The sequence below is a fragment of the Manduca sexta genome, chromosome 20, assembly GCF_014839805.1.
Source record: "Manduca sexta isolate Smith_Timp_Sample1 chromosome 20, JHU_Msex_v1.0, whole genome shotgun sequence".
NCBI classification, from domain to species: domain Eukaryota; kingdom Metazoa; phylum Arthropoda; class Insecta; order Lepidoptera; family Sphingidae; genus Manduca; species Manduca sexta.
The window spans coordinates 9,005,251-9,024,128 of NC_051134.1; the positions used below are offsets into that span (position 1 = coordinate 9,005,251).

Sequence of the window (18,878 nt, forward strand, 5' to 3'; positions counted from 1 at the left end):
AAAATATTGTTAAATTTGTTTTGATTAAGCTGAATGGTTTTTCAAACGTCAAAATACTGTCACTGTGCCGATCCTTGTGCTGGAATAAAAAGGGAGTCTAGGCGTATTTATAAATATAAACCTGTTTATAACATTATAAACAATGTCGTAGCATCTATTTAATCAGTTTCTGAGTAGACTAGTCCTTATATATATAAGTTTTAGTGGCATAACCTTCCGATGATGGCACCATCTCGTCTGGCACCGTTTCGTAGATTGTGCCATTGGGGTCCAATTGCGGTTTTAGGTGAGTTTGCGTTGAAAATAATATAATTTTTCTTTGTTTATATTACAATATTCTGGTTATTTAATAAGAGTCCTTTGTTTAAAAATTATTTGCGTAAGGCTGTGATAATATTATCAATGTGTTAAGTGGCTTACTAATCTCTACACTGATACTGCAGTTAATTAAATATATCTGTGTACAGCGTGATTGTTTCCATAACTGCTAATGTCAATAATCATCCCCTGTGTTAACTATATAATCTAGTCACCCTACTTGTGTCCATGTAAACATTAACTCTTCATCTATATTTTATAAATAGTATTTTTTTTTTAATTTTATATGCAGTGTAATAGAATAGAGATTGGAATTACGAAACACTAAAACCCATCTATATTTAAACTATCAAATTATAATATTGCATATCTTTAACAGACAAACATAGCAAACCCATTCAGATTAGTATCAAATAATCTATATGTTTCGCAGGTATAATAAAGTTAATAACATGGGCCATGGTCCATCTCATAGGTATGTGGTGGCCCCCGCACACATCTATCCTAGCAGCCATACATGCTAGCCTGTACTTATCCCTTGCAGCAGCCACTTTGTATTATTTCCTGCAGAGTCTGCTTGAAGGACCTGGGTATGTCCCCATGGGATGGAAACCTGTAAGTATTGTTTCTATTTACATATTTTCTATCATATATTTACATGCACTCTTTTCCCATATTCCTAAAGTGGTATGTAAAGGCGCTATTAGTAAATACACATTTTGCCATATTTTATTCCATAATAAGATAGTGGGTGAGCCTATCATTATATTGAACAGAAGTTTCAGACTCCAGGCTAATACTAAGCAGAAAAACTAATTACTTTCCCAACCTAGGATTTGATCCTGCGACCTCTAAACAGTGATGTACTGCACATGCAATACAACTACAACACCAAGACTGTCTAGCAGAAAAGTTTGTTGTCTGCAAGTTTTTTTAATTCACATTATGATAGTCTACAGTGCTCTATAATCAATTTGTATGAAGCAAATATGTATGTACTATAGGTCTGTGGTAAATAAAGTAAAATAGCATGTTCCTGAATAATATTGTAAATTAGTTTAAACTTCTTTAGAAACCTGAACCAGAGTTTTGTGTACATATATTTAAAAAAAACACTTTCTAATAAGTTATTTTTTATAAACATAATAGAGTTGTCCAATTTGATTTAAATCTTATAAGTTGAAATCTAGGACAATAGTGTAACCAGGGGAGGATATTAGAGTTCAAATCCTCCCCTCCCACTCCCCGAAAATAGTTTTCAACTAATAATTTATTAGTTTCAGACTTTTCAGGACTGCCAACTTTCTGTTACTTTTATTCTAGTAAAGATGAATCAATTAAATGAACATTTTTTTGTTTTAATTTTTTTAAACTCTCCCATACTAAAACTTGGCTACATGATAAGTCATCATCATAATAATATTCATAAGTAAAAAAATACATATATAATATTCTATGTTAGCAAATAATAATAAAAAACATTTCAAATTTTTGTGTTGTTTCAGGCCAGAGAGGAAGACACACAGTACCTACAGTTCTGTTCAGTGTGCAATGGTTACAAAGCTCCCAGATCGCACCATTGTAGAAAATGTAATCAGTCCCAAATTTTCAACACATCAATTAATTGAACAATAGACAAAAGTTTCTGTTTATTTTGTTGTATAAAACACCAAACTATTAATAATAATATAATTAAATATTACAAGTGGTGTTAATAAAATAGATGTTTACAAATGCTTAATATAATTCATGTTATTTTGAAGGTGGTTATTGTGTAAAGAAAATGGACCATCATTGTCCATGGATCAACTGCTGTGTGGGCCACGAGAACCATGGTTACTTCACATTATTCCTCTTCTCTGCGGTGCTTGGTTGCCTTCATGCTTCCATAGTAAGTTGAACAATACAAATATATAAATAATAATAATATCAGCCCTGTATTATATACTTGCCCACTGCTGAGCACGGGCCTCCTCTACTACTGAGAGGGATTAGGCCTTAGTCCACCACGCTGGCCTAGTGCGGATTGGTAGACTTCACTCACTTTCGCAATTCCTATAGAGAACTTCTCAGATGTGCAGGTTTCCTTACGATGTTTTCCTTCACCATTAAAGCGAACGATAAATTGACAAAGAATACACACATGATTTTTTTTAGAAGTCAGAGGTGTGTGCCCTTGGATATTGAACCTGCGGACATTCGTCTTGGCAGTCCGTTCCACACCCAACTAGGCTATCGCCACTTATAATACAAAACTATTAGCTTAAATTTGTCACAAGCATAATTTGTGGTGTTTTGGCTAATTACTAAAGTGTGATAAGCAAGTCGCATGGCTAAAGTGATTAACTTCAGACCGGTCATAATTATCAGAGTAGAAAATGACAAAAACATGGATTATAATTTTTCACATGATCAAACTACTACTTACATTTATTCAACTACTTGCACTCTATCAGGCACAACCTAATGAATTTGTAACTGTTAACAAAAAAAAAAATATGAAGATTGACTGATAAATAAATAAATAAATAAAAATAAATAAATAAGTATCACAAAAATAGGTAAAATAAAAAAAATTGATGGTAATGTAAACTTACCACAATGCATTATACTTGAATGAGCAGTTATTTTTATTATTATCAGGTGCTCTCAATATGCATGTACCACGCAATCAACCGTGTATGGTACGTACATAACGGCACGGGTCGCGAGCCCATGATCTACCTCACGCTCACCACGCTGCTGCTGACGCTACTCGCTATTGGAATGGCCATAGGCGTCGTGCTCGCTGTTGGGGTGCTTTTGTACTTACAGGTGGGTAAGGTAGTCTTGCCCTCTATCACATATTATTAATTTGGGCATTTTTTTTATTTGAAGATAACCTTTAATTAATCAATTTAACCAAGAAATTTACTATAATAGTTTCTTTGTGTTACACCAAAACTATTAACCGACATAATTAATTTATTATATTAAAATTTTATTTTCTAATAAGCTCATTTGCCTCAACAGATCCGTGGCATTCTCCGGAACCAGACCACGATAGAAGACTGGATTATAGAGAAGGCTGCGGGCAGGCGCGAGGAGCTTGGTCTGCCGCCGTTCGTGTTCCCCTACAACATAGGATGGAAGGCGAATTTCAAGATGGCCTTGTTCAGTTCCCAGACAGATGGGTTGACTTGGCCGGTTAGGGAAGGATGTGGAGAGTATGACTTGACGGTGAGTTAATTGCAGACATAAGAAAAATATAAGTTTGCAGAAATACCTTGAACACAGCCTGCTTCTAACAGGTTATGAAGGCTTGAAGTTTGCTTAAGTCGACTTCTACGAAAGTTGCGGTTGAATGCGTATGCGCACGCGATGACCTGTGATATAAGGGAGGGATAGTAAAATTGAGGTTTTAATTGGTACGATGGATTAAACTGGCCTGTTAAAAAAAGTGGAGGCTAATGATTGGCATTGGATTTTTGTGACTGATAATGATGAAGTTAGATCTATTTTGAGTATCATTAATCCTTGAGAGAACAAAAAGGAGACGTTAGATGATCTACTTACTCTAACTTTAGGGTGGTTGAAAGGGATAATTGCCGTTCGATGATTTCAAGGCCTTTCCGTAAATATTAAAATGAATGCTGTCTGTTTCCAGAGAGAGCAGCAAGCCCAGAAGCTGGACAAGCGCCTCCGCTCCCGGCTGTACACCGCGACCCACCCGTACAACGGTCGCTGGGTGCCGCTCGTCGCGCACCCGCGCGCGGCGTGCGGCGCGCCCTGCAGCGACGAGCCGCGCCTGCCGCTGCAGCCCGGGGACGTGCTCAGGGCCACCAGGCAGAGGCGGTGAGAGACCACGACGCATTGCACTATACATACAGCGTCCCGCTCCCGGCTGTACACCGCGACCCACCCGTACAACGGTCGCTGGTGCCGCTCGTCGCGCACCCGCGCGCGGCGTGCGGCGCGCCCTGCAGCGACGAGCCGCGCCTGCCGCTGCAGCCCGGGGACGTGCTCAGGGCCACCAGGCAGAGGCGGTGAGAGACCACGACGCATTGCACTATACATACAGCGTCCCGCTCCCGGCTGTACACCGCGACCCACCCGTACAACGGTCGCTGGTGCCGCTCGTCGCGCACCCGCGCGCGGCGTGCGGCGCGCCCTGCAGCGACGAGCCGCGCCTGCCGCTGCAGCCCGGGGACGTGCTCAGGGCCACCAGGCAGAGGCGGTGAGAGACCACGACGCATTGCACTATACATACAGCGTCCCGCTCCCGGCTGTACACCGCGACCCACCCGTACAACGGTCGCTGGTGCCGCTCGTCGCGCACCCGCGCGCGGCGTGCGGCGCGCCCTGCAGCGACGAGCCGCGCCTGCCGCTGCAGCCCGGGGACGTGCTCAGGGCCACCAGGCAGAGGCGGTGAGAGACCACGACGCATTGCACTATACATACAGCGTCCCGCTCCCGGCTGTACACCGCGACCCACCCGTACAACGGTCGCTGGTGCCGCTCGTCGCGCACCCGCGCGCGGCGTGCGGCGCGCCCTGCAGCGACGAGCCGCGCCTGCCGCTGCAGCCCGGGGACGTGCTCAGGGCCACCAGGCAGAGGCGGTGAGAGACCACGACGCATTGCACTATACATACAGCGTCCCGCTCCCGGCTGTACACCGCGACCCACCCGTACAACGGTCGCTGGGTGCCGCTCGTCGCGCACCCGCGCGCGGCGTGCGGCGCGCCCTGCAGCGACGAGCCGCGCCTGCCGCTGCAGCCCGGGGACGTGCTCAGGGCCACCAGGCAGAGGCGGTGAGAGACCACGACGCATTGCACTATACATACAGCGTCCCGCTCCCGGCTGTACACCGCGACCCACCCGTACAACGGTCGCTGGGTGCCGCTCGTCGCGCACCCGCGCGCGGCGTGCGGCGCGCCCTGCAGCGACGAGCCGCGCCTGCCGCTGCAGCCCGGGGACGTGCTCAGGGCCACCAGGCAGAGGCGGTGAGAGACCACGACGCATTGCACTATACATACAGCGTCCCGCTCCCGGCTGTACACCGCGACCCACCCGTACAACGGTCGCTTGTGCCGCTCGTCGCGCACCCGCGCGCGGCGTGCGGCGCGCCCTGCAGCGACGAGCCGCGCCTGCCGCTGCAGCCCGGGGACGTGCTCAGGGCCACCAGGCAGAGGCGGTGAGAGACCACGACGCATTGCACTATACATACAGCGTCCCGCTCCCGGCTGTACACCGCGACCCACCCGTACAACGGTCGTTGGTGCCGCTTCGTCGCGCACCCGCGCGCGGCGTGCGGCGCGCCCTGCAGCGACGAGCCGCGCCTGCCGCTGCAGCCCGGGGACGTGCTCAGGGCCACCAGGCAGAGGCGGTGAGAGACCACGACGCATTGCACTATACATACAGCGTCCCGCTCCCGGCTGTACACCGCGACCCACCCGTACAACGGTCGCTGGTGCCGCTCGTCGCGCACCCGCGCGCGGCGTGCGGCGCGCCCTGCAGCGACGAGCCGCGCCTGCCGCTGCAGCCCGGGGACGTGCTCAGGGCCACCAGGCAGAGGCGGTGAGAGACCACGACGCATTGCACTATACATACAGCGTCCCGCTCCCGGCTGTACACCGCGACCCACCCGTACAACAGTCGGATAACTTTTAAAAACTTGGGTACTGCTAGTGCGCCAAATATCATTAAAATTCATTCATGTTTGGCGTAATAGAATATCGACATAATACCTGATTCATTTTCACAAAAAAACCTTTTTACTAACAAAAAAAAATTGTCCTCCCGCAGGCACTGGTTGTTCGGTGAGAAGCAAGTGGTGGGGTCTACCCGAGGGTCGCGAGGTTGGTTCCCGCGCGCCTGCGCCGTGCCCACAGACGACCTGTGCAAAACCAAACCCGACTAGCCATGTCGGGTTTATTGCATAAGACTGGTATAAATAAGAATATTTATATAAAAATAATGCAGTTTAAATTAATAAATTTACATTATTTTGCAAAGATAAAACAGGTCAGTGAATTTTAAATTGAAATTTGATTTGATAGTGAAAAACCCTCAGATTTACGATTGGATAGTGAGCTATGCATTTATTTTCACTTTTGTATTTTTTTTATCTCCTCTTCAATAACGTCCAACACAATTCAATTTTCGTTATACAAATCATGAAAATTTCACATATCATATGCAAGAATGCGCCTCAACCTATCCATTTAGCACGCACGCAGAAATGAAATGAAATTCTCTAAATGCTAACTTGCTGTTACATGGTTGCACTTGTGCGAATAGAAAATCCGTCATATGGTTGCATGTGATATGGTTGCACAAGTGCAACCATGTAACAGGTGTTCTATTTATTTTTATTTACATGCACCTACGTTCGTAAAATTAAAGCTTGTGTCACTATAAATTTTATTTCAAATTCATTGTTGTTGTCACGATGAACAATTGCGATACAGTATTTTTTTCCACTCTTACATATCTTCGTGGGTTCTGAACAATATTCGCATATGTTCAACCATACACTTTCTGGAACTCGTATTACAATGGTGCCCATTGAATTTGATAGCAGCTTTCGAAATATAATTATTACAGCATAAGATTATTACTGACATTAGTTTTTCAAAAATTTGCACATTTTTGGGTTATTTTTTAATTTATTTTAACTTGGTAAAACTTTCAATCTCTCATCTTAACATGATTGAAATTGTAAAATGGTTGCTTGCGTGTAAAGACTTCTAAAGGTTCAATCATCGCCTTCTTGATCTATCCACTATACGTTAAGGGTCGGTAGCGGCTCGCCTGCCGTTCTGTGCAACTACTAAGCTATGAGTAATATAATTTCAGCCCTGTATTATATACTGTCCCACTGTTGGGTATGGGCCTTCTCTACTACTGAGAGGGAGCTATGAGTATGCTATTAATAATAATGGGTTATTTAAATCATATCAGATATAATTTAAAATGCTAAATGTTTTTTTGTTAAATTTTACTTACTTAGTTCTTTAGTTTGATTTATTTTAAAGTATTATATGAATTTAAATATAACGATTTTATAATTTTTAAGTAAGTTTATAGTTCAGAATATTTGTATAAATAATAATTATTTATGAATCCTATATTATATAACTGATTTCACGAAGGTTACAATATTGCCAATTTTATTGTACTTATAATGTTTATAGATAATATTTTACATAATGCATGAACCTTACAGAATTCAAGACACTAAAGTAAATTATTATTCCAAAATTATTAAGTTTATTAAGAAATATTTTTTATTATTACTTAAAAGAAACAAGCGTATATCTTACAGTTTTCAGTTTTAATAGAAAAAAAATCTATTAAATCTTTACTCTATTTTACGAGAAAAAGAGTGAAATTTTGACTTTAATAAATACATAACAAAATGAGTATTTCTCAAAATAAATGTACGTAACAAAATAGTTTTTAGGAAATATTATAAGGATTTTGTCCGTCTCATCTGTTTCTTTTTTTTATGTTAATATATTCATTATACGTATTATTTGATAGAACGTATATTTAGACAAACTAAGAAAGACATGACAGATATGTTGGTAATAACTATTCCATTATTTTCATTTATTTTGAGAAATAAATGAACGTAACGAAATTTTGAGAAATAGTTTAATATTATATCATCCATATTTTGAGCTGGTTTGATTAATCATGTCACGTGCCCATTGCAATCTGTATCTCTAGTCATCATTTACTGTGAGAAGAATTGATCCCTTCCTGACCGAATTTCGGCCACAGCGGCCAATGTCAACGGAGATCAGCTCAGGATATAATATTATAGTGCACAAGTGTGTGCGCAATACACAGATGCACTATCTGTTCCTTCTCTCTCAAAGACCGGTGATACGGCAATCTGACATGACCGGAGAGAGATCAGGCGCAGGACCAACGGCTTTATGTGCTTTCTGAGGTACGGGGGTATTAAATCGCCAATCTCCTGACTCCGAGCTGCGACTGATTAAAAAAAACCAGAACATTTGTGTGGAAACAAATGCTGCAATGCGACTCGTGGCTAACATCAGGTTGGCTCTTAATATTTTATGAAATCTGTTAAATTCTAATGTATCTAAACTTCGAAGACGAAGTGTGAGGACTTCCAAATGGGATTTCAACACTTTGCTATGAATGTATTCATATTATCTATAGTTTGACCAGGAAAAAACCTTAGAGGGCGCCACTTTTGCTTTTACTTTTTAAAGTTAACCTCAATAAAAGAAATTAGTTCCGTATTTTACCGCAATGTGGCGCAATTTTTTATTTGCCTGATTAGGTTTATGTTAGATAATTTGACGAAAATAAACCGCTAAATTATCTACAGATTTTTTTTGTTATACGCTATTGAAATTTAAATACAATTTCTAATCGAATTATTTTCCGAGACAAAGATCATGTTATATTTTTTTATAGAAATTTAACGCGTTGAAAAATGGTGCTTATTAGATGTTGTGAAGGTTTTTATTCCATTTTAAGTGTGTTTTTAAAAACGCTGTACGTCTGTTAGGTTATACAATGTTTTGTCTCGCTTCCTCTTACGGTAAATGTCATTTAACATTGTGAAACAAAGCATTTATTAACTATTATAGACATTAATAAGTAAGGCGGTAAAAAATTAAGGAATACTTGTAAGTATTTATTTTTGTGTTTTCTAAACAGCAGATTTTTAGTATACGAGTTCGTTTGAGTAAGATATTTGGATCTGCCTGGATAGCGATCACACGGTGTAAAACCCCTCAGTGATCGCGCTCTGGCTTCAAACAGGCCGACAAAATTGTGTCGACTGGCTAGGGATAATCGTCGATACTCTACCCTACCACACTTCCCACCAAATGCAGTGGGATCATTTTGCGACATCCGTATAAAAATATCACCACTTTATTTATGCCTTACAAGCAGCAGTTTGCGAGCACTTGTATTTAAGCTCATAGGTCATTGTTACCAGAATAATTATCGGCTCTTTGTATTACCCAACGTCTGAAAGTGAACAGCAGTTTTAGCGCTTTCCATGGTGATCACCTTATACTTTAGGTTTCAATGTGGGCTAGATAGTTTTTTGTCGGTTCCTGCGTCGGAAGGTGGTTAGGGTTTCTTAAAAGAAAAATTAAATCGTGAAAATTAGTGAACACCGGTGAAGGCGAACGTATGGTGCGACATGGTCGTGAGATTACGACCAAAATACTTTAATAAGGATAAAAATAACTTGCTTGTATCGTTCAGAAAATATGTGGGTTTTATTGCACTGTGTGTTAAGATGTATCACAGAGAAGTGAATAGCGGTTGGCAGGTTAATTGACTTAAATGACATTATTTTTCAAATAATGAAGGTTTAAAAAACGGAGAATAATATGCCGATTTCAAATATGTATAAAACTCAATGTCGCTTTACAGACGTTTTCAATAAACGATCTCAATCTCAATCTTCAATCCGATTCCAAGAATGGACCAATCAAAATAATTCATTAGTAAGCATGTCAAAAACCTTTGTTCTGATTGGTCCGTTTTTGAGATCGATCGAAAAATGGATTGGGATTATTTATTTAAAATGGCGGTAAGTCAATTCGTCTGCTAACCGTCGATATATTGTTAGTATTATAATACACCGACATTATCATATCGATGGTTAAAAGGCTAATTTACTTAAACGACATTAAGTTTCATACATATTTAAAATTAGCATGTTACGCGCCGCTATCCTAGTCGATGACATCGGGCGTTTCCGGAAGTATTCGGCTCCGCGGGCAGGCTGGTAGAATAGAAAATATGTCACGCGGCGACTATTCTATTATTCTGTGTTATTCTCTCTGGTTGGTGGTTGTCAAAAAATGTCTAAAATTGTATTCTGTAATTATTTTGCTAATCTAATGTTTACTGTAAAAAGAGCCTTTTAACAAATGTTTTTCGATGTTTTTTTTAACTTAGTTAAATTTTTTCGAAAAATAATATCGCTCAAGTCAATTAGCCGTCGATATTGTAAAAAGGGGTGGATATAATTTATAAAAATTATTTAACCGTTACACGAATTAATTGTAATTTTGGAATTTATTTTAATGAATATTAATTTTAATGTTCAAACAGTCAGTTATTTTGTTTAAGCTCGGTTTCTTTTCATCCCTTCCATCTTTGTTTCTTTTTCCATTCGTATTCTCTATGACAATTTAGATTCATAAAAAATTCTTTACAATATAACCTCAATTCATGAAAAATAATGTAATCAATAGACGATTAAGGTAAGCATTGAGTATTATTAAATAAAATATTTATATTAGGGACAAAAATATGACCCTTATGACTAGTTAGATTCCTTTTTTCAATTCCTTATGGAATCTACGTTGTCATAGAGTATTTAACTTGTATTTTTGTATACTTATACGATTTGCAGTTCCTAGTTGTTGGTTGCGTATTTTACCTACTTACTGTTTAATATATTTTAGAAGTTTTTCAGTGTTATACTAGTAATAAGACTAAATGATGTACTAAATGTACATGGTGTTATACAAGGATATGTAAATATTTCACGTTTGTATGTTTTATGTAGTAAGGAATTAAATGCAATCGGAAAAAAATGTTTTATTTACCTTCCATAAAAAACTAAGGGTTAATCGATAACTATTTTTAGTACGGGCAGGTTAATGTAGAATTTATAGTAGTAAAGGTTGATAGCCTTAGCAGACGGGAGGCCCCTTGCGAAGTAGTACAGAACACTGAATGTATGTAGGTAAGATGCTAAAAACATATTATGTTTTCAAAAATTCGGTCACAGAATATACAGCACGGTTAAAGTATAAAATAAATATATATTTAAATTCGTAAAATATATAAATTTTTCTAATCATTAAATATTATTCTACAATACACGTGGGTGACACTTAATATCATCCGTCTTGGGTACCATGAGTTTTATTAACCGGAAACCGGATAGCACTTACTACGGGAGGGGAAATAAAAAACATTTTTATCTATGTGTAAAAAAGTTTATTGTGCATTAAAAATAAACTATTCTCATACACACTTCTCTGAAGCAAAATAAAATATTTTTAAATAAGTTAGCTTACGTTGTAAATATAAAAATGATTACCGACTACTCTAATCCATCGCGGATGTTAAATTTATTATCACGTTTTTATGTAAATGCAAATCAAACACACAGATAAACTTGTTCAGATTATCAGTTTGCACCTTTCACACTGTAAGCTCGCGTTCCTAACTATCAAACTTACTGTTAATAAATTGACGGAATCATAAAATAAGGGGATACAAAATCACTTATCCGAATTTGGTCATAGCCTTATACGTATCGATACGTTATCGATACTTGTTAATCGATGAGAGGAGCGAGGCTATACCAAACATTGACGACGTGGGACTATCGAAATTTTTCGATTACTTTACGTATATCGCTAGCGATAGTTTAGTATTCGTTTTCCTCGTCGAGCTCTCCCTCGGTGGAGTCGACGCCGACTTCCTCGTAGTCCTTCTCGAGGGCGGCCAAGTCCTCGCGGGCTTCGGAGAACTCTCCCTCCTCCATACCCTCTCCCACGTACCAATGGACGAACGCGCGCTTGGCGTACATCAAGTCGAACTTGTGGTCGAGTCTGCGATAAAGAAATATGTTGTGAAAAAAGACACGTAGGCTTATTAAAATACCACTTTCAGTTTTGTAGGCCTCACGACGAACACTTTGTAATTGAATTGTCAAAATTTTGAGAATTATCTAAGATGCTACCAAGATAGAAGTGCATACATAAATTCTGGAATTAGAAAATCCTTACACCATTGTTTGCGTGACATGTAGTGTAACCTGTTCAGCTATCCTTCGTGCAGTTTTTCTTATTGACCGAACTTTATAGGTTTAAATGATCAGAATGCGACCTCACCTGGCCCAGGCCTCCGCGATGGCGGTGGTGTTGGACAACATGCACACGGCGCGCTGCACTTTGGCCAAGTCGCCTCCGGGCACTACGGTCGGGGGCTGGTAGTTGATGCCCACCTACAACCAGACCAGATTAATTGTAACCACATGGTATTCATCTACCTTCATATAGTACTATGAAATGGATCAGAAATGGCATTGGTCCTTTTTGTCATGTTTGTAATAACTACGGTTTCCTGGTAAGTTTTTAATATAACATTCTTGTAATAAGACTCGAGCCGTATTGGTCCTGAGCTAATACCTACTTTCGTTTGAAAAGTCTCCCTCTATCACATCATGAGACGGAATGGTGCATTAGTTGCACCTCTGGCTACCCCTACATAAAAGGTGTGACTATATATAAGACGTCTATTAACCTTGAATCCAGTGGGGCACCAGTCGACGAACTGGATGGTCCTCTTGGTCTTGATGGTAGCTATCGCCGCGTTCACGTCTTTCGGCACCACGTCACCTCTGTCAACATAAAAGCATAACTTTAAAACGTTATCCATAACTTTTCGTCTATAGAAAGGGTTATTTTTAGACGTATTAATAAAAGAACGTAACAAAGTACAAAGTTTAACTAAGTATAAACTAATTTACGCCCTAAGACAAATAATTCATTAGTAACATTATAGAATTTGTCGAAAAATCACTTCATCCGATAACGTTGATGTCATTATTTCAGTTAGTGTTATACCCTGATAATAACGTTGGTCCTTCGAACCAGATACTCATTGTTCAAATAATCTTACCTGTACAACATACAACAAGCCATGTATTTGCCATGACGAGGATCGCATTTCACCATCTAAAAAATAAATTTCATTATGATCATCGAAATTATTAGGGCGAATACATAATAAACCTTTAATTTCATAGAAATCACGTTAATTTTAAATAAGGGAAAAAATTAGAAGTTGTATGTATAGTAGTACCCTGTATGTTTATTAGTAATATTGAATCCTTAAAATGAAACTTATGTTTTTTGTACCTGGTTGGCTGGCTCGAAGCAAGCGTTGGTGATCTCAGCGACAGTGAGTTGTTCATGGTAAGCCTTCTCCGCGGAGATGACGGGCGCATACGTGGCCAGGGGGAAGTGGATACGAGGGTATGGCACCAAGTTGGTCTGGAACTCCGTGAGGTCCACGTTCAGGGCGCCGTCGAAACGGAGGGAGGCGGTGATCGAGGACACGATCTGAAGAAGAGCGGTTGTTTTAGACAGTCCCACGATAAACGGTGTCACTAGTAAATTAAAAGAAGCTTTTACCTTTAAATCTAAAGAAAAATAAACCATAGAGAATGGTTATAGGGGCTACAAAATTCAAATTAAGAATTTTACATACATAACATTACGCATTTTATCCCCGAAGGGGTATGCAGAGGCGCAACTAGGGCACCCACTTTTCGCCAAGTATGTTCCGTCCCATGATGTGATAGGGGGCGAGCCTATCGCCATATCGGGCACAAATTCCAGACTCTGGGCTGATACTGAGCAGAAAAACCCAAATATCACTTTGCCCGACCCGGGATTCGAACCCAGGACCTCAGAGCGCTATTGTACCGGACGTGCAATACAACTACGCCACCGAGGCAGTCGAGAGTTAAGAATTTTAGTAATAATTATAATATACGATCGCATCATTAAAAATGTTATCTGTATTTCCTCTCTTTGTTTTTCAAATTGATATAATAGCAATTAAATTTCATTAGTTTATGATACTAATTAGCAAGTATAATGTACACAAAGCATCAGTAATTACTTGTCCAATAAGCCTATTGAGGTTGGTGTACGTGGGCCTCTCGATGTCGAGGTTCCGCCTGCAGATGTCGTAGATGGCTTCGTTATCCACCATGAACGCGCAATCCGAGTGCTCCAGGGTGGTGTGGGTGGTCAGGATCGAGTTGTAAGGCTCTACCACTGCTGTTGATACCTGGTGAAGATATTGTAGAGTCAGGACTGTAACTAGCCTTTTATGCGCTCGGTGAGAGCTTCTATAACCACGCCGATGAATGACCCAAAACTGCATGCATGATACGGAATAGAATTATGGTTACCAAATTAGCTTTATCATTTTGAGAGGTTTCCGTATTTACTTAAAGTACAGCAGTTAAAATTATAATGCGATACAAGTATTATTTATATTTTTCATTATATTCTTGTATTCGTTAAACTGAATATATACAGTACCGTATTGTTTTCACCATAATAATAGTATCAGTTTATACCCATGGTTTAAAAAACGGTACATCAGATCAACTTAAGTAGAATATTGAGTGTAAAATTCATCCCGCCTTTGTAGTTTGTATGCAGTTTACGAACTATGTAAATATTGTGAAGTTCCTGTTTACCTGTGGTGCAGGGTAGATGGAGAACTCAAGCTTGGATTTCTTTCCGTAGTCGACGGAGAGGCGCTCCATCAATAAGGAAGTGAATCCGGAGCCGGTACCGCCTCCGAACGAGTGGAACACCAAGAAGCCCTGAGAGCAATAGTTCATATTATTAATTTAATTTAAAGGTAAGCCAATGTTCTACATAATCGATGCAATTATCGAAGAAATAATTCGAGTTGGGAAAGATATTGTTCTTCAATAAACACAGCAAAAGTATTAGTGAAGGTCAATTTTCTGTATTCTCGACGCGACGACATCAAGTATATCGATTACTCTTTTACCAGTCTTATCCGATGTTGCCTAGGCGTTAGAATGTTTAATGGTAATGCTCATTAAGAACAAAGAAACTGAATTTAAACTTCAAATTAGGACAGAACAATAAATATTAGAAGAGGTAATCGATTAACACATTTGATCTGAGAGATTATTGACCAATAACTACTAATAAAGAACTTGAGATTGTATGTCAAATATTACGATATCGTAATTTAATACTGGCGCCAGGCTTGCATGCCAATACCCAACTAAAGTAGGTATTGGTAATAAAATTAAGAGACACTAACGAAATGCATCTAACTTTAACTCGAATTATCTTACATATATTTAATCACTGCTTTTTTAATTCAGAAATAAGTTTTAATCCGTTAGAATTGTTCATATCCTTTATTTGGATTTAACTTAACGGCCTTTTTCTCGTTTCAACGGGTGGTAGATATGTAACACATCAATATTTCGAAGTAAGATTAATTTACTTATAATATCTATGGAATCTGATGACGCTTACCTGCAGTCCAGTGCACTGGTCAGCCAGCTTCCTGATCCTGTCGAGGACTACGTCCACGATCTCCTTGCCGATAGTGTAGTGACCACGTGCATAGTTGTTAGCCGCGTCCTCCTTGCCCGTGATTAGCTGCTCAGGGTGGAACAGTTGTCGGTATGTGCCGGTGCGGACCTCATCTACAAATATAGAGGTCGTTTGTGGTCGTCGTAGCCTTGTTTTGTCAAAAAGGAGATGCAAATACAGAAATATGAATACGATCACTTGATGTTCAACGATTACTACCGCCTCAAGATTTTAATAAAGCCAGCTAAAGCTTCTGAAAAATTCTTATTTCAATTAATTGAGCAAGGCGTTATAATCCTTTAGGTAGGCAAAGTTTATGAGCTGAACTATCAAAACACCTGTTTATGATTTGCCCACTCACTGGTATGAAAGATAAAAACAATGACAAATTACCGAGCATATCCCATCTCAAATGATTCACGATTTATTAATCTTCCAGACAGCTATACGAAACAAAACAAAAATGCAAAAAGGATGCAGACGTTTTACAAGCACTCGTCGGTACTTAACGATGCCAATTGGAACGAACGTGCCCACTTCAGATGTGTAATTGCTCTCATTGGAGCTTCTGCGGATGCAGCTAAGATAGCCTTTGAAACAGATATGGATGTTAGATACTGTAATGCGTTTATATTAGAGGATAATGACAGATTTATTGGAGTTTTGCATTAGTTAATTTATCAGAGCATTATTCAGTTAGGTCGGGCATTGAGATCTGCTTTATTACAGTGGTAGAGACATGTTGACAGCTATAACTACAGAATAGAAAGTCTTAACTTAGTTAATACCACATAAGTATCCAAAAAAATATTTTTTAGTCTCATGAGGCGAAACTACGGTCTAAACAAAAGGGTTTTTTGGTTGAAAAATACTCGTAGATCGCACCGCTCTCACAGGTCGAGTGGCTTGTATTTCACGAACAAAGCGATTCTAAAATGAATGACTCCATTTATTTATTTTAATAATGGGCTATCAAAATTTTTTACCTTTATTTTGCCAAGTCACGCTTGAATGAATCAAAAGATAAAAGCTGTAATGGCTATCATCGTGTTCGGAGGCACAGTACTAATTTTTAATGGTTTTATTTGTTGATTGTATGTGACATGACAACGAGATTTTATCTTACTTTTAACTTGTAACATGACAGCAAAGTTAAATAAGTTTATTTACCTGCCTACTTTTTTAGGAAGCAATTTCTATAATTGCTTTACGAAGCATCCTGTTTTAAAGGGACGTTGAGGCTTTCAATACATATTTGTACCAATGATTGCCCATCACACTATAATAAAAATATGTGCATCAAAGTAACGTTGGCCGTGCCTAATAACACCGTTATGAATATATCATAAGGGGTGCCTTCATCTGAGAGTAGGCTGGTAAACGGTCAAAAGGCCCTTATAGTCAGTTTTAAATGTAACTAGTTAGAGACTACTGGTAAATAATTAATTTGCATTGAATTATGTACGAAGTACGAAGGCGGTGGAGTGTGACCGACGACCTGCAGTCCGTGACTAAGATTTCTAGACTGAATTAGACCACAGGTGTCGTATCGGTTTCTGCCTAATATAACGAAATACGAATCACGTTATGTTGCAGAAATTATTTGAATTAAGTTTATTGATCAGCCACTTACAGAACGTCAAACCCTCTAGAAGGTGCCGCCCTAGAAGAATATTTTTTAGAAAATCCACACACAGGATTTTAGTAAAACCCGTTCCACAACCAAATCTTATTGAGTACTCCCATATTTTGACCATGGAGACCATCAGAAAATACTTTATATAACCCAGAATCCATCGTTCCACAGCTAACGCCTCTACGCTTCCATAAGACCAAAGATACGCGTAGAAAGTTCTGATCATCCAAACTTTTTACACTACCCGACTGTATAATCGACCAGTTGTGCATTAAAGCTAGCCTAAACAATAAATCCACGAAGGCTGGCAGCTCAGCGGCTGTTGAACCCGGCCCGTTAGCCGCGCCAGCCTATCATTACGTCTACTCCTAATGTCATTACCGCCTCGACAAGCTGTACCTAAACATACGATATATGGGAATTAATGAAAGTGTTATTTGAAAAATTACACGCGTGCACATAATAATATACCAGATGTGTGTTGTACTGTCCTACTGCTAGGGATGCGTCATCACAGAAAGTGTCAACATAATAAGCAAAATCGACATTACAGTAATACTTATATGTTTTAGAATCGTTTGGATCTTGTCTTTTTTGAATGTATTTTAAACTTTTGCTCCATTTTCTGCCCGAAGCTAGAACTAAGTAAAGACACGAAATCTGTGAGAGATTGGGATTTGAGCTACATATAGAGATCTACGCACTCTTCCACATAATGGAATGGAATTAGATGTCAGTACTCTGCCCATTATTCTGGGGATACACGCGTGAACTTATATTACCAAAGTTAAGTCCTATCGATTGAACATTTGTTTCATAAAGATATTTATACCATTCAGTGTACGCCAGCCTGTAAACATATCTAATGAGTCTGAATACTATTTTTAATGATGTTGATTATACCCCACACACGTACCTTCTGTCATTAAATAGAACTAACCACTCCAACCAAATGAGTGTACAAGTCCTAAAATCCCAGACACAATAAGGTAAAGCATTGTGCGTAATTAGGGTGCATAAAGGACGTGATAAATAAGTAATAGCAGAGTCTTGCGTCTGTTAGATTTTGTAACGCTCCCTACAAAGCTAAATTCAAGGAAAGAATGAACGAAATGGAAGCAAATATCTAGTACCTACATTCTTTCAAATAATACCGTGTTGTTTTGATTAAAAGGTTATGAAAAGTAGAGATTTTAATAACATTATTTTTGAAACCGAAGTATCTAGGCAGGGTAATAGTGGATATAGATAGTCAGAACATAATAGACCAATTATAAATATCCCCTGATGGACGCTAAAATCATAATTACAGAATATACAGCAATTGTTCTCGAAATGCGAGCCTCTACAGTGGATTCATGAGTACGATTGGTAGATGTGCAAGCCTTCATTATTTGTGGCAAAATGAACTATTGGTTGTCACGCACATACCCCATGTTTAGTCGCATATCGCTTGTGATCGTGGATATGAGGCGATTTGTGGCACGAAGCCTATCGATTAGTAATTGCGGTTGTATTGATGCAGTTATTACCGGAGTGCGCGGAAAGCTCATACTGAACAATCAAAAGAAATAAGGTCCTGTGATAATTCATTGATACTCTGAGTTATGTATATTATAAGTAATGTTTTTATTGTAACTTATGCTTGTCACGAGAGGCGTGACTATCATTATAGAGAATGCTTGAATTGAATGATTCCTATAGGTTATAGAGAATGTAGATAGCGCATGAGGTATTTAACTTCCTTTTTC

At 39.4% G+C, this 18,878-nt stretch overlaps 2 protein-coding genes across 3 annotated transcripts in view; one reads left to right on the forward strand and one right to left on the reverse strand.

The window, feature by feature from the left end:
- Positions 1-29: 29 nt before the first annotated feature.
- On the forward strand, positions 30-10,907 carry LOC115448144 (palmitoyltransferase ZDHHC6). Of its 2 annotated transcripts, none has more exons than XM_037440637.1 (8): positions 30-286; positions 752-933; positions 1,824-1,908; positions 2,082-2,209; positions 2,962-3,132; positions 3,331-3,537; positions 3,965-4,152; positions 6,103-10,907. In XM_037440637.1, exons 1-8 carry the CDS (start codon positions 220-222, stop codon positions 6,215-6,217), a joined length of 1,143 nt encoding a protein of 380 aa, XP_037296534.1. In that variant the 5' UTR covers positions 30-219; the 3' UTR covers positions 6,218-10,907. The 2 variants fall into 2 exon arrangements, with proteins under 2 accessions (XP_037296534.1, XP_037296535.1); XM_037440638.1 differs by lacking the exon at positions 6,103-10,907 and adding an exon at positions 4,237-5,374 and having other exon boundaries at positions 31-286; positions 3,965-4,045.
- An 839-nt stretch (positions 10,908-11,746) lies between these two features.
- LOC115448132 (tubulin alpha-1A chain) overlaps positions 11,747-18,878 on the reverse strand; it is a 31,466-nt gene continuing 24,334 nt past the window's right edge. The window contains exons 3-10 of the mRNA XM_030175446.2: positions 15,432-15,604; positions 14,606-14,734; positions 14,017-14,187; positions 13,248-13,451; positions 13,009-13,064; positions 12,631-12,727; positions 12,219-12,331; positions 11,747-11,936 (exon numbers count right to left, since the gene is read on the reverse strand). Coding sequence (XP_030031306.1) covers positions 11,753-11,936; positions 12,219-12,331; positions 12,631-12,727; positions 13,009-13,064; positions 13,248-13,451; positions 14,017-14,187; positions 14,606-14,734; positions 15,432-15,604 — 1,127 coding nt within the window. The 3' untranslated portion in view covers positions 11,747-11,752. The remainder of the gene's footprint in view (positions 11,937-12,218; positions 12,332-12,630; positions 12,728-13,008; positions 13,065-13,247; positions 13,452-14,016; positions 14,188-14,605; positions 14,735-15,431; positions 15,605-18,878) is intronic.

What these genes read in the sequence shown, in the direction of transcription:
- LOC115448144 (XM_037440637.1), top strand. Translation starts at nt 220, where the DNA reads ATGATGGCACCATCTCGTCTGGCACCGTTTCGTAGATTGTGCCATTGG. An exon ending in ATCGCACCATTGTAGAAAAT is followed by an intron (nt 1,909 to 2,081) that starts GTAATCAGTCCC and finishes GTTATTTTGAAG; the next exon opens with GTGGTTATTGTGTAAAGAAA. An exon ending in GGGTGCTTTTGTACTTACAG is followed by an intron (nt 3,133 to 3,330) that starts GTGGGTAAGGTA and finishes TTGCCTCAACAG; the next exon opens with ATCCGTGGCATTCTCCGGAA.